Raw genomic sequence first — 16,623 nt, forward strand, 5'->3', positions numbered from 1 at the left:
TCCTAATTTTCTTTAGCAGTTATAAGTACTTGTAGATATTACTTTATACCAGCAGGCAGAATATAGCAATAAAAAAAGCGCACTTCTCTGGCTAAAGATTACCTTTCGCAAAGTGATTCGAGCTTGCCGTGACATCCGCGCGAGTGCATGCTAATGATACATTAATACCTGTACAAACTTAGACTAGGGAACACCTACGCCTGTAAGATGAGTAAAAGTTATATTGGGTTGTTTACATGGAGGTGGTGCCTCTGAAAATTTTCGGCGGTTCTTTGTCACCACACATGATCAGTCGAGTTTGAACAACCGATGACGAGCGGATTTTAGTTACGCCTTGTAACCTCTGTCGCATGGCAGGAAAAATATCAAATGAAATAACTTTATTTCAGCATCAACAGGGAGATTACCGCACCTGGAGATGCAACAGTCTTCTAGAAAAAAGCCTGTAATGGCTTGACAAGGGCCAGCAACCCGTTCACAATGCAGTGCAGCAGTGGACAAAAAAAAAGAAGTGAAATAATGACAAGCCTCATAAACATAGCGACGGCACAAAGATGACGTATGTACATTTCACTGACACGATTAAAATGGCGGGGAGAAAATTGCATGCGTGAATTATAACTTCGACAACTATGCATAGGCTGTTGTATGGATTAGTTTGACGCATTAACGGAGGAGTTAAGAGTTTGTGGCAGTATGTACGTCAACATTTGGCAACCACTGTCTGTGCGGGTGAAGGGAACCTTCTAAATATGACAGCGCCGTTTTCTGCATGTTTTTGCAAGTGGAGTTAGGGTTGCAAGTATTCCTAGGAAAGGGTCATTATTTCTGCGACAGGAATGATACCAATAAAAGTGTGTCAAACATGTTGGACAGTAGCTGTAATTTAAGGTCATCAAATATAAGTTCTGTGTGAGCGTCACATGGCATGGTAAAGATGATTGTAATGGCTTTTTTCTGCAGCCGATGGATTTTGCACAGGTTTGTGTCAGTTCTTGTGCCCCGTACAAAGTACCCACACGTTAATGTGGATGCGAAAGGAGAGCTGTATGAAAGTAATTTGATGTGTTTTGGTAGGATGCAACGAAAACGTAACAATGCACATTATTCGTGAAAGAGTATGTGCGTTCCACTACATATTTTCTTCAAAAAGGACACCCTAAGTTTTTATTGCTGGCACCAAGTCTATGACCGACGGGCCAAGCTGCAGGGCAATATTTGAATTAACTGGCTTGTTTCTAGCGCGAAAAAGAGCAGCTTTTGTTTTTGAGACGTTTTTTGTTTTCGAGACATTGGTTACTCTACCCCAACCGGCCGGCTGCCCTGCTCCGCCATCTTTCTCTGCTACCCCTCTGCAGCGGAAAGTATCCTTCCGGCTCCCAGCTTCACCAGGCTCCTTCACAAACGGGGCGCCTACTGTAGCAGCAGCAGCGGCCTTACGCAGCTGGTGCAGCACCAGCCGCCGAAGACGATGACGCCGAAGTTCCTCCGAATGCAGCCCGCATCCCATTCTGTCGTAGGCTACAACAACAACATCTCGTGCCCGCGGGACGCACCGATCGGCGGCACGCCATCTTACACTCTAGAACTCCGGCCAATAAATCATTCATTTCCTTCACAGTGCCAGCCTGATGTTTTTTGGGGCAACGCACTTTTGAATAATCGATTAAAATTCCCAGTGTGTACAATTCGTTGATGAGGGAGTCAAGAATTATTTCTTTTTGAACTAGCAAAGTGTTTTCTGTCGCGCATTTTTTGTTGTAAATCCAAGCTGACAGGGCGTCATGTTATCATGTATTGTTAAGAATGAGTTAATTCGTATGTGTATTAGGTTCCCTACAACTTTAGAGAATATAGGGAGTATTGAAATAGGCCTATAGTTAGACCTGTTAAATTTCTCACCGCCTTATTAAATCGCAGTAACCTCTTCCATTAGCAGCCGGCGAGAAAAATGCCCATATGAAAACATTTGATTAACACGACCTCTTCTGCATTTACTGGGAATAAAAATGCAGTTTCCTCTGTTCTTGGGCGCCTAAAGTTTATACAGTTCGTGTGATGATGGCTATTTACTACTGATGTGACAAGAACACTAAAAGCTGCAGCTCGTCTTCTCCTGGGAGAGTTGCACCATTCAGAGTAACCTCCGTGGGGTTATTGGCACAAGTTGTAGTTACTTGTACTCTTGTTTGCTGCAGCTGCCAAAGTGTCAGAAGGAACGCTCCACGCAGCCGCAGGAAAGCGGCGATCCAGGTGTCGCTAATGTTTCCTTGACAGACACATCCTTAGCGTGTATCTTCGCGCGTCGGCACGCGCCGACCTGTCGATGAAAATACTGCAGAAAGGTGAAAAAGCGGCGTAGCGATGAAGGCGTGATGAACGAGACAGGTAGACCAGGCGCCGAGGTAACCGCTGACACTGGACAAGGTAGTCACAGGCAGAGCAGCAAGTACAGGCAGAGGTCGACGTCCAGTACCTGAAAATGGTAGATAGCGGCTTCAGGTGCTTGTGCACGTGTTCGCTGCTGCTGCCAAATTGTCAGGAAGAACACTCCGCGCAGCCACAGGAAAGCGGCGATCCAGGTGTCGCTCAAGGCTCCTTGACAGACACACCCGTAGCGGATATCTTCGCGTGTCGGCACGCGTCGACGGGTCGATGAAAATGCTGAAAAATGGTAGACAGCGGCTTCAGTGGATTGGACGCATGTTCGCTGCTTCTGCCAATGTCAAGGCATTTTCTGCCCCGCCCACGGTGAAGTGATAAAGTGCTCATCGGTTCTCGCCACTGCACTGCTTCAGCACGAGCGGGGAACAGATTGGCACGTGGCACTTGCGCGCTGGAGTGACGTTCTGGGATGTACGTCTCTGTCTGCTCTCTGCAGGCGCGAGTTTAGAATGGCGCGAGAATCGGCCCAAGTTCTCTAAGCCACACCGGCGAGGGTAATCGCGTTTTCAAAATTATAACATGTATCTTGGTGACGGTGGGCTACACGCCTTTCAGTACATAAGCAGACTAAGAATAATAGTTAGAAGGTTAACTATTATTTACGCAGCCTGCTAGTTAGAACATCTTAGCTGTACTCTAGCGCACTACATCACAGATGGGGCTATACCGAAAAAAGCGCTCTCCTAACTACGAAAGCCCATTTTTAAAATCTGTAGAGCGTCATATGTGAAACACCTTGTTTGCACAAGATCTTTTCGCGGGTTTTTTTTACGACTGACACCTTTCTAATCGTAACGTTAGTTATCTCCCAGTTATGATCAGTTATCCCTGGCAATGCATGAACATTTCATGAAAAAATACATTTTTTTCTGAGCAAATATTGTAGGGTAATGCGAGAAACGCTATTTCGTGACTCCTCATAACCGTACTGATGAAAAATGAAAGAATAAATTAAGTGAGAACACGCCAAGCACCAGGCACCTCATGCGCATTAGTACTGCATAAGTGCTATTTTCTGTATGGTAGCTATTAGTTTATTTTTCGTGTCACTACATAAGCAGAAGTGCTATAATCAATTCTCTCTTCACTAGCTTTCCCATATATCACATTGCAAATGCGCAGCTGTATTCGCAGGTCATTTGTGCTGTTAAAGTACCTTTACTTTACCGCTTCTCCTAAATATGACAATTAGACCACGAGGGTATTTGTAATAAAAAAATCGTCAGCCAATTTTTTTCAGGAAATCTAGATCGAGTATGACGTTGGTCAGAGTTCTAAATGGAAAAGTTATATGGAGACCCTTGCAACCAAAGTCATTGTAGCAGTCCTTCCCACACCTTTCCCTCTTAGCGCACTCAAGACTTTTTTGTGCGCTGAACTTGTTTTTGGACAGGTACTTATCTGATTAGAAACGTGGAACGACTCTCACCGTATTATTACCGGTAAAAATGACGTCATGCAGGAAGGTGAACATCTCTTTGAATGGTAGATCCTCGCACCAGAGATGCTCAATAACGGTGCTCTTCAGGCGTTTGCCGTTGTTCATTCGAACTTCGCCAGCTGCCTCTTTTGTGAGCCGGAAGAGAAACCTGTGGATTCACATTCAGTACGTGTTACTACAGCAACTGCAATTATGACCAATCAGGAAATTGTATCAACATTGCTGTGATACCATTTCGTTGAGATAGATTTTTTTGTATACTAGTATCATGTCATAGTACGGTGGCTACCACTGTAATGTGTAACCATCGTACACTGGACAACAGGGTATGGTCAGGGTGCGTATCTAAACTCGACATGCTCTCCGTATACCTCTATGGATTAATTTAGTTCTCCTATTGTCCTAGCATGAATTTTTGAGCAGATGAAAGGAACGCACCTATTAATCGTTATCCTTTGCTTTACACTCTTTTCACTGGTCACGGCTAGGCTCCCTCAATTTCTGTTCTCTATGAAGAATCTTATGCTTCCCCTTTCTAATCCGAAGCTCACATATTTATGCAGAACGCTCGCTCTTTATTATCAGCAGTTACCCCATGTTTAAGATCAGTGCTACAGGCATACCAAGGAAGTGCAAATTCGAACTTCATTACTTAATTTAAAAATCAACAGTCACCCAAAGTTCTTTCAATCATTTATTGATTTATACAAAGATTACATCCGAACTATATTTTCCTGAGTTAAATCTACAGATGCATTAGTATTCAACCTTACACGTATGGTCCTATTGTGGCAAATCGGTATCGTATAACATGCTTTCTACTGTTGCATTGAAACTTGGCGTCACAAACCTCGCTTCTCGAAATAAATTGCATTCGACAAAAGATCTCTTGCCTTCAGTTCTAGTATTATAAACAATTCTATCATATTACAGCCCACTCTTAGAAGGTGAATAAATCTAATTGTTCCTCGCTTCGGCTTGCGAATTTTGCCACGGCGGCGCAACAGAATGCTATGTTTAATAAGCATTGGGACAAAAGCAAAGCAAACTTTGTGGTGGTGCGCAAGGTCTTCGTATACCACAGCAACGCACGTCCCCTCTTTGCCTACATCGACACACCCTATATTGTGGCTACTCAGGGGTGAACAAGGAAAAGTGAAAAAAAAAGTGCCGAGACAAACACCGAAAAACAACTGCAGATGAAATTAACAATGTATGTGCAGACACAGAGTGTAGACCAAGTAATTCGCATGAGCTTACTCGCATTTCTACGCATTTGTGTTTTGCTAATGAAAGGTTCATGAGAAATAACGTAACCGCAATCGCCTGCTTTTGAGGAGTTGTTTTCTTCCTTTTTACAGGGGGTAATTGATGGGTGAAAACTGTTAGTGCTTTTCTAATCAATTAGCTTTAAGCGATAACACATTCAGCAATATTCTAAACCGAACAGCACAAAATAAATAAATTAATTAAAAAATCCCCTTTGTCCTTTGGTTTCTCTGGCTGTGGGCTTCTCGCATATTTATAACGAGCCCCTCATTCCCCTTCCCTGGTTTGCTTAATTGCTTAGCGACGGCCTCGGTTCTGGCAGCCTTGACTCCATAGGAAGCATAAGAGGGTTCTCACACAGCTTCCACCCTCGCCTTTCGATGACGTTCTACGTCACACCAGCGGTAACCCAGGACGTGCTACGTCCGCCGCTTACGAACGTGGATGGCGCTGATGAATTCTCAAGGTTAAGTTATTTGTAAACACAAAAACCCCCGAAAGGAGATTTCACAGCCGTCGCCGTAGCTCAGAGGTAGAGCACCGGACGCGTAATTCGGAGGTCGTGGGTTCGGACCCACCGGAGGCATGTGGTTGTTTTTCCTTCTGCTTTTCTAATCAATTAGCTTTAAGCGATAACACATTCAGTAATATTCTAAATCGAACAACAGCACAAAATAAATAAATTAGTAAAAAAATTCCCTGTGTTCCTTGGTTTCTCTGGCTGTTGGCTTCTCGCATATATATATATATATATATATATATATATATATATATGGGATAACAAACTCAAGTTGGGGAAGTCACATTGAAAAACTAAACAGATTTATTCAACGTATCGACCAGTCTCTGGTCGAAACGTTGAATACATCTGTTAAGTTCTTCAATGCGACTTCCCCAACTTCTTATATATATATATATATATATATATATATATACTAAGGTATTTACTAAGGTAATCGCTAATAGAGTCAGGACAACCTTGGACTTTAGTCAGCCAAATGATCAGGCAGGCTTTCCTAAAGAATACTCGACAATAGACCACATTCACACTATCAATCAGGTGATAGAGAAATACGCAGAATATAACCAACCCCTATATATAACCTTCATTGATTACGAGAAAGCATTTGACTCAGTGGAACCCTCAGCTGTCATGCAGGCATTGCGGAATTATGGTGTCGAAGAGTGTTATGTGAAAATATTGGAAGATATTCATAACGATTGCACAGCTACTATAGTTCTCCATAATGTCAGCAATAAAATTCCTATACGGAAAGGTGTCAGGCAGGGAGACACGATCTCGCCAATGCTCTTCAATGCCTGCTTACAGGAGGTATTCCGGGGACTGGAATGGGAACAGTTGGGGATAAGAGTTAATGGAGAATACCTGAGTAATTTACGATTCGCTGATGACATTGCCTTGCTAAGCCACTCTGGACAAGAACTGCAAAGCATGATCAATCAGTTAGACAGGCAGAGCAGAACGGTGGGGCTGAGAATTAACTTGCAGAAATCCAAAGTAATGTTCAACATCCTATCAAGGGAACAGCAGTTCACAATTGGTAGCGAGGTGCTGGAAGTAGTAAGAAAACATGTCTACTTAGGGCAGGTGGTGACCGCAGATCCGGATCATGAGAGCGAAATAACTAGAATAATAAGAATGGGGTGGAGCGCATATGGTAGGTTCTCTCAGATCATGAATGGTAGCTTACCAATATCCCTGAAGAGAAAAGTATACAACAGCTGTATCCTACCGGTACTCACCTATGGGGCAGAAACGTGGAGGCTAACAAAGAGGGTTCAGCTTAAGTTAAGAACAACGCAGCGAGCTATGGAAAGGAAAATGATCGGTGCAACGTTACGAGATCGGAAGAGGGCAGAGTGGGTGAGGGAACAAAGGCGGTTTAATGACATCTTAGTTGAAATCAAGAGGAAGAAATGGGCTTGGACAGGGCATGTAATGCGAAGGCAAGATAACCGCTGGTCCTTAAGGGTAACGGAGTGGATTCCAAGAGAAAGCAAACGTAGCAGGGGACGCCAGAAAGTTAGGTGGGCAGATGAGATTAAGAAGTTTGCGAGGATACAGTGGCGGCAACTGACAAAGGACAGGGTTAATTGGAGAGACATGGGAGAGGCCTTTGCCCTGCAGTGGGGGTAGTCAGGCTGATGATGATGATGATGACTTGAAATGAATGACTACTGCATGGCGGGTAGTTGTTTTTGGCGCGGTTTCTAACTGGATATCCACACCTTCCAGAAGGAACTTGTCAAGAATTCTCGGCCTCTGTCTTGTTTGAGACATTTATGTTCAATGAAAACAGTTCCTGCGGCTGAATTTGTGGTTCCAAGATGTACTTCGTACCATTTGCCAAGATAAAGGCTATTTTTTGACTCATTTAGGCACCTCCATGCACCGTCATGTTTACAAGTGTGGTCGTTGTCTTCTCTCGCCTTGTATGTAGCCGCTGCGTTAGCCTCCCCCGCCACCAGAACTCCTTCGTTTCTGGTGCCAGTTTCTAGAGAGCTCGCAGTACCCTGGCTGCTGCCTTCTTCCATTGGCGTTCCTGGGGATAGAGGACCCGCAGCCAGCCATACAATACGCCTACCTCTAGCTTATTTTTTTATGAATTTGTTACCATGCTGACCTATTATGACTCAAAAGGGAATCTGTAGCTATGTACAATCGTCATTTTGTTGTTGATGGCATTGCGTTTGTGATGTTTTCCTGCCGATTTATCAGAATGTATTGGTGCATCCTGTGTCAAGCCAGTCCTAGGCTTTTTGGGCACACTCCTAACATCCTCTATATTTAAATAAGGGTATTTGTATTCTAAACGCTTACACTATTACTGCTTGGTTATACTAGTCGCTAAGCCGCGTATATACTGAATGAACAGCTGTGCATTACCAACTGTTCTATTAGCGGTATCTGCTGCGCAAAAAGTATACCGCCTTGAAAATATGAACCAACTATTCCTCAAAAAAAACGGTGCTGAAATTGCCATAAACTACATAAGAATTTTTATTTGTTTTTTTTTCAGTCGTTCATTAACTTCAATCACAAACAGGAATGGTCAGATCACGATATTTGCTGCATTTTCTCTTTATGAATTATTTGCTAGGTGCTGTTTCTGAAAACTAAAAACAGTCATGACTTTCTTTGGAGCAGAATAATGCATGATGTTGAATTTGTTTTCTCGTCATGTATTTCACACAATTTCTTTTTGGTGCTTCTTTTATGATTAACTTTGTTTCCAGGAGACGATTTCGGGCATTATCGATCCTTGATTTTTTTTTAACCACGCTCTTTGGTGACCAATAAACGTTTATGCTTTTTACCAGTGCCACTTTTCTTTATTTTAATAGATTTTGTGGGCTCTATGTAGGTAGTCTGCTCTGTGTAGGCCGATTTTTGGATGGTGCCTATCAAAATGTGCTCAAATTTTCACACTCAACCGCGATATATCGTTCTTTCTCTGTGGTGCTGATGCGTACATTAAAACTATATTGTCTTTGTAAGCTTCCTGTCTTTCGTCGCATTTCGCTGTCAGTGTCGAGTACGCTTCGATAACTATCGATAAATGCCCGACGCTAGGGCAGAACTTTGTAAGCATGCTTTGCTCTTTGCTGTTTCATGCCGTGACCGCTTTCAGATGCTTTGAATCACTTATCTCCACTAGGGGAGCTGGATGCCGCATCGGGCGCCCGAAAGTGAAGCCACCGGAAGTAAGCGACCTTGCGCCGGAAGTCAGCCTTTGGCAGTGCATGAAATCGGACCTCAGCACGGTTTCTCAGTTTCAGGTTTTTTTTCCTCCTTAGCAATTCGTCTTTTCGTCGTTCTCGTCTTTTTACATGACAATGCCTACCAGTTGCGCCGTCAATTGAGCGAGGAGACCAGCGAAGTCTTCTGGAAGGACGTTTCAAAATTAAGGGCCCATTGCATCGCAATGCGGCGACACTAGCAGACGGCAGGACATCGCTACACGCAGCAAGTATGGAGCCTCGTCTACTCGGCGCCGTGTCGTCTCGCTTGCCTAGCTTCGCCAACTCTGCTCTTTACTGTGATGCTTGTTCGCACGCTCAATCCCAAGTTATGCTATCATTGGGGGATAAATTTAAGAAAGAATAGGTTGAAACGTTCACCAGGCAGCTTACTTTGCAGCGACCATTTTACCGAATTATGTTTAGACCGAACCGGAGCGAGGGCTAGGCTACTATATTGTGAGGTATCGACGGTGTTCGGTTGGTTCACATTAGCGCCTCCAAAAGGTATGGTACTGCTTTTTCGACGGAGCGTGTTATCTACTGTTTCTTGTTGCAGGAAGTTAAGCCTGAGTGGGCTTTAATTCGTGGTGCCTGGTGCAGTTCACTTCTAAAAGCGCGTCTCACGCGCACTACAGCATTCGTCTTTCTTGTCAGTCGTTCCTCTCGCGCTGTGCCTTTTCTTTCCTGCACGAAAATTCGGTTTTAAGATGACCTAGCCTCATCGTCATTCCACTACTTCTCCTTCACGCTCGGAAGACAAGAACTAGACAAGAACATAGTGTTTAATGGATGTACTTCTTTGCCTTTGCAGGGTGAGACCTGCATGCCTGTTTTCTTCTGTTTCTCTTAAATTACAGGGTTCAGCACACAATGCTCCCATTTCTCGCTTTCAGCTTGCTTTTTCCTTTCATATAACAGCAGACATTGCACGAGAACAACCAAAAAACTGAGAACGAAAGGGCGAAAGTCGCGACTTTTTGCATTGAAATACACAGCAGACACCCGACTTCCGGTACAAGCCGTCCAACTTCCGGTGGCTTCACTGCGGTATAACAGAGTATACTGTGGGGCCAGTTGGTCATACATAATCTGAACGAACAAACGTAGCGTTTAAAACAGGACACAGAAAGATGAGGACAGGACGTGGCTACATATCCAGCCAGCCAGGTATCCAGCCACCTAGTGGAGATCAGTGGCTTTGAATCGGTGTACCGACGACCTACTTGCATCTTCATCATCATCATTAGCCTGACTACGCCCAATTAAGGGCAAATACCTCTCCCATGCCTCTACAAATAACGCTGTCCTTTGCCAGTTTCGGGCACCACATCCCCGTAAACTTCTTAAATTCATCCGCCCACCTAACTTTCTTCCGCCTCCTGCTGCGCCTGCCTTCTCTTGGAATCCACTCCGTTACCCTTAAGGACCAGTGGTTATGTTGCTTTCGCTTATATACCCTGCCCAAGCCCATTTCTTCTTCTTGATTTCGGCTACAATGTCATTAAGCGGTGTTTGTTCCCTCACCCATTCCGCCTGCTTCCGATGTCTTAACGTATCATTTTGCTTTCCATAGCTAGCTACGTTGTCCTTAACCTAAGCTGAACCCTGTTTGTTAGCCTCCATGTTTCCGCCCGATAGGTGAGTACCGGTTAGATACAGCTGTTGTATAGTTTTCTCTTTAGGGATATTGGTAAATTGCCATTTATGATCTGAGAGAACCTGCCACATGCGCTCCACCCCAATCATATTCTTTTACTGATTTCCCTTTCATGATATGGATCAGCGTTTTCTATCTGCCCTAAGTAGATATGTTCTGTCACTCCTTCCAGCTCCTCGCTACCAATTGCGAGCTGCTGTTCTTTTGCGAGACTGTTGAACATTACTTTGGTTTCCTGCATGTTAATTTTTAGCCCAACCGTTCTTCTCTGCTTGTCCAACTCATTGGTCATGCTTTGCAGGTCATGTCCTGAGTGACTTAGCAAGGCAATGTTATCAGCGAATCGCAAATTACATAGGTATTCTCCATTAACTATTAACCCAGCTGTTCCCATTTCAAGCCCCGGAATACCTCCTGTAAACAAGCGGTGAATAGCATTGACGAGATCGTGTCTCTCTGCCGATACCATTCCTTATTGGAATTTTATTGCTGACTTTATGGAGTACTGTGGTAGCTGTGCAATCGTTATAAATATGTTCCATTACTTTCATATGGCACTCTTCGACACACTGATTCCTCAAAGCCTGCATAACTGCTTAGGTTTCTACTGAGTCGAATGCTTTCTCGTAATCAATGAAGGCTGTATATTGAGGTTGGTTATATTCTTGGGATTTCTGTGTCACCTTATTGTTATCGTGAGTATGGTCTATTGCCGAGTACGCTTTACGAAAGCCTGCCTGATAATCTGCTTGGTAGAAGTCTAGAGTTTTGCTGACTGTATTACCGATTACTTTAGTAAGTACCTTTTAGGGAGCGCACGGTAAGCTAATCGGTCTTTAATTCTGCAAGTCCTTCACGTCTCCTTTTTTAGGAATTAAGATAATGTTCGCGTTCTTCCAAGCTCCTGATACGCTCGAGGTCACCAGGCAATGCGTATAGAGGGTGGCAAGCTTTTTAAGCACTTTCTCCCCTCCGTCCTTCAACAAATCTACTGTTATCTGAACCTCACCAGCTGCTTTCCCCTTTTGCATTGCTCCTAAGGCTTTCTTTACTTCCTCCTTCGTTACTGGCCGAATGCCCAATTGCTATGCTCTACTGCCTCTATCAGTATCGCTCGTATTCCATTCGCTACTGTATAGATCTGTGTGAAACCCTTCATTTACTTTAACTATGTTATCCATATTGCTAATGACATTGCCCTCTTTGTATCTGTATAGATTTGTGTAAAACTGTTCGTCTATTTTAACTATCTTATCCATATTGCTAATGACATTGCCCTCTTTGTTTTAGTGCATACAGCTGGTTTTTACCTATACCTAGTTTGCTCTTCACTGCTTTTAGGCTACCTCCGTTGTTTAGAGGATGCTCGATTTTCTCAAAGTTAAAGTTCCTACGTCTACTGCCTTGCACTTATTTATTACCTTCGATAGCTATGCTAGTTCTGTTCTGTCTGTGGAGTTAGACGTCCTCATGCTTTGGCGTTTCCTAATGAAATCTTTAGTCTCCTGAGACAGCTTGCCGATATCCTGTCGAACCATCCTACGACCTACTTCTGCAGCGCACCCCGTGCCGATAGGCGTTAGATTATCGTTCATTTTTTCAACATTACGGTCATCTTCTTCAGTTAAAGCGGAAAATTTGTTCTCCAGCGAAATCCTCAATTCCTCTACTTTCCCTCTTAACGCTCACTGGCTGATAGCCTTCTGCTTCTCTAGTTTCCTCTGTTTTCACTTCAAATGTAAGCTAATACGAAACCTTATCATTCAGTGGTCGCTATAACGGACATTTCCGACGACCTCCACATCCTCTACGATGCCAGGGTAAGAGCACATTTTGAAGTGTATTTCATTTTTACTCTCACCATTGGGGCCATCCCACTTCCTATTTCCTTGTTTATGGAAGAAGGTATTCATGATCCGTAAATTATTTCCATCTGCGAACTCTCGTAATAACTCTCCCCTGCTGTTCCTGGAAGCTATGCAATAGTAACCTGCCGCCTTGTCTCTAGCCTGCTAAGTGGAAAACCAGCGGAAAGGACGCGTTCACAAGCAGGAGAAGTACCCAGGACAACGCTGGAAACAAAAAAAAAGTGATGACTTCCTGCGGCGGAAGATCGTTCTTTTTTATAAGGATGTCATTAGTTTGTTTGGTTCCCAGCGTTGTCCTGCGTACTGCTCCTGCTAGTGAACTATTCCCTTTTTCTGGTTTTCCACTTATTATGCACGAACTGGCCCAACAAGCTAAGCTTCTTCAATACTATGCTTCTTTTTGGGCATTTTTCTACATGTTTAGCCTCCTTCAGACCAGGCTGCCTTCTGCGTCCGCACCATCGCCTACCCCTCCTGCAAAGCCCGGTTTTATTCCCACTGCATAAAAAACGAGCTTCCGCCGCAGGACGTCATTAGTTTGTTTGGTTTCCAGCGTGGTCCTGTGTGCTTTCCCTGCTTGTGAACGTTTCCTTTTCGCTGGTTTTCCACTTACCATGCGCCAACTGGCCCAGCAAGCTACGCTTCTTCAATTACAGCCTGCTTCCTGCCTACTTTCGCACGGAAGTCGCCCATCAGTACAGTGTGCTGCGATTTCACATCTTTTTACTAGCTTTCAAAGATATGGTCGTCATGACTTGATGTAGGTGCGTATGCCTGCACCACCTTCAGCTTGTGCCTCTTATTAAGCTTAATTACGATATATGCCACTCCCTCGTAAGTACTATAATACTCCTCTATGTTGCCAGCTATATCCTGATTGGTGAGAAATCCCACACCTAGTTCTCGTCGTTCTGCTAATTCACGATAGTACAGTACGTGCCCGCCCTTCAGAACTGTATACACCTCATCTGTCCTCTTAACCTCACTAAGCCCTATGACATCCCTTTTAACACCCTTTAATTCCTCCAACAGCACTGCTAAGCTAGCCTCACTCGATGAGGTTCTAGCATTAAACGCCAGGTTCAGTTTCCAATCGCGGGCTATCCGGAGCCAGTGAACCTCAGTTGCGCAATTCTCGCTGAAAGATACATATGGTCAGCATCATTCACAGTGTACAATGCTGAAATGGTGATTCATAGCGCCGTGTGCCATGACTTCTGCACATCCTCCTGAATTGAGGTGATTCATATTCCACGAAATAAGCGGCAGAGAGATGATCACTCTTTTGCTGTGTGAAGGAACTCCGTCTCGAATCGATTCAAAGTGGCGGTGGGGTACACTTGATTCAGATATAGCCCGGAAAAAAATCTGTATTTTGTTTCTCGTGTACACGCTTCTTATCGTGTTGCTGCCATTACTTGATACGAGTTGAAGGGGTAGACGCATTCAGACTGATCTCATTCACTGCTACCGGCTCGAAAGACCACTTTTCCGCAGACGTCAAGCACCCCAATGGTAAAACCACAAAGACATCTTGCAAACGAAATGGCACTATAACACTCTTGAGGAATGCGCGTGGGCGATGGAGGAAGGCGCCACTATGTTCAGAGGTTAAGGCAAAGATACGGTAACTTATATCGTTACAAACAAACATAACAGATGAAAATCCCACTCAAGCACTATTATCAACACTGCTTAGATGTGACAGCCATGATCTCGAAAGCTCTTTCCATTAAGGTGGATAGATTCATTGATATGAGGTGGTCATTTTATCTTCTGGAGGGGCCCGTGTCCGTGAGGCCCATCAACGTATAGTTGTGCACCTAAAGAGCACTCGCCAGCATGGATCCCAGAATTATCTCGTAGCGATGCTGACCAGCGTGAAAATTCGCTCCGATGCTGACAGGCACTGTCGTATAAATAGAATGCGCTCTTCGCCGATAGAACGTGGGGTCAATAAGAGTAGAAAGTAACTCGGCAGAACGCCACTTCGCAATCATCGAGATCTGAGTGCTCTCCGTTCTTTGCCGTTCCGTAGTGAAAGAGGGTACGGGATACTGCAGACAACGAGCCTACACATTCCAGGCAAGTCCCCAAAGACCGAGGAATTACCGCACACGATCGTAGACTTTTTGCGAAAAATCGGCTGCTAGATGACGACCAAACGCGACGTAAATTTCCCCACTCAGCGAACGTATGAAAGATAGGACTATCTCTAGCGACGATAAAGAAAAAAACGAAGATAAAACAAGGAGAATAGGTCACGGCGACAGTATTGCCAAAGGCACGTCCCATACGGCTTGTTGAGACTTACGGTGCGATGAAGTCTGCTGCGCGTTTCCAGCGCCTGTTGGTAGGAGTAGGGAAGTAGCGGTAGTATGGAAATTGCGTCAACAGGGTCTCCACGCTTTGGACGAAATTTTCGATTTCGTGCATAAATTGGGCAGCTTCTGTGCCTGGCTGAATCTGGTTTTTCAGGAGCCCCAGTCTTTTTCCCAATGTGACGTAGACAATCGCTGCAAGAATGATTTGGAAATGAACAAAATGAGCATAAATATATACAATGCCCCAAATATATATATATATATATATATATATATATATATATATATATATATATATATATATATATACACACAAGAGTTAAACGTCAAGGCAACTGCCTGGCTTTAAATGTACTAAGACCAGTGTTACGCACATCACAGGGCAAAAGGAAAAGTATAACGTATGACTCGAAGCGTCTCCACATTTTCCGCCATTTTCATTTTTGTTGGCTTTTTCTTTCCCGAAGATTTTTAAGTCAAAGCTTACTACGATAATAAGACACCGTCCTTAAAGAAATCAAACATCTATCTCATAGCAGCATGTGGAAGTGGTCTCCACTGCTCATCTTCGTGCTCGAATAAGCTCACTTTTTACCCATATTTAGGGTGGCATAATCATGGCATAAAAACACATTTTGAAGCCATAGCCTGCAAGAATGACTGAAGAAATATATATATACAGTCTAGCCCGTTTATAACGAAGCCACTTATAGCGAAATAGCGGTTATAACGAAGGGATTTCAATCTCCCATTCCCATTTTTGCATTTTCAATACATTTTGGGTCCGGTTTTAACGAAGTAAATAAGAGCGCGTCAGCGGATATAACGAAGAGATTTAATACCAACCGAAAAATAATCTGCCAATCAACACATTTTTGCGTCCTTGAGGCGATTTTTCCGCGAAAATAAGAGCAAAATTCGGCTGACGGCGTCCTTTCGTGGCGTCGTCTGCTCTCCTGCGGAGCGAAAGGTTGCTTCACTGCATCGCATGGCACGCCGGTCTCGTGTTGCGCCGTCCTTGAACGGCGTCACGGCGACTTGAACCGCTAGCGACTTGAACCTTGTGCCTGCGGGTCTAAGCCACATGGACTTCGTTTTCGCCGACGAAGACCTTGTTGCCACCGAGGACTTGACGACTGAAGAAGTTGCCGGGAGTGTCATGGAAGGGAACTTGGCGGAGATCGCTTCCGACAGCGAATGCGACGATGATAGTTGTGCCCCTAAGCCGGTCACCTCCGCAGCGGCCATCTCAGCTGTTGACACGTTACGAATACACCTCGGGAGTCCGGAGTTCGATCAGATCTTTGGTTCGCAGTTGGATGGTATGTAAGCCGCAATCCTGAAGGCCGCACTCGCGAAACGTGTTCAGGGGACGCTCGACGACTTCTTTCAGCGGCAATAAATCCGTATGCCGATGTTTTCATTTTTTTGTAGTCCGCATATTACGAAACAGCGGATATAGCGAAGGGATTTCCGATTCCCGCCGACTTCGTTATAAGCGGGCTAGACTGTATATATATATATATATATATATATATATATATATATATATATATATATATATATATATATATATGTATATATATATATTGTAGCGTGCAACGCCAAAAAGAACACCCGCGCAGAGACGAAAAACCTGCGGCGGTCCCCTAGTGGTTCGAGCGCGCGCGAGAGAGCCAACTAACTTCTTCCTCTTCTAGCGCATGCGCTACTTCTGTCTCTTCTTCGAATGCATGTATCACTGCCCCCCTCTTATGCAGCATCGACACGATGCGGCTGGGAGTGAAAAGTCAGCGAAAGGGTAGAACACAGCTGCAGTGGACCGCAGTTCAGTCAGGTAGCCGGTCGTGGTAA

At 44.3% G+C, this 16,623-nt stretch overlaps 1 protein-coding gene across 1 annotated transcript in view; it reads right to left on the reverse strand.

Annotated features, from left to right (window-relative positions):
- LOC149370468 (putative cytochrome P450 49a1) overlaps window positions 1-16,623 on the reverse strand; it is a 73,872-nt gene that overhangs the window by 14,616 nt on the left and 42,633 nt on the right. The window contains exons 5-6 of the mRNA XM_089577798.1: window positions 14,760-14,961; window positions 3,875-4,034 (exon numbers count right to left, since the gene is read on the reverse strand). Of these exons, the coding sequence (XP_089433924.1) occupies window positions 3,875-4,034; window positions 14,760-14,961 (362 nt within the window). The remainder of the gene's footprint in view (window positions 1-3,874; window positions 4,035-14,759; window positions 14,962-16,623) is intronic.

Source organism: Amblyomma mixtum, chromosome 1 (assembly GCF_055824585.1).
Source record: "Amblyomma mixtum isolate Tamu chromosome 1, ASM5582458v1, whole genome shotgun sequence".
NCBI classification, from domain to species: Eukaryota; Metazoa; Arthropoda; class Arachnida; order Ixodida; family Ixodidae; genus Amblyomma; species Amblyomma mixtum.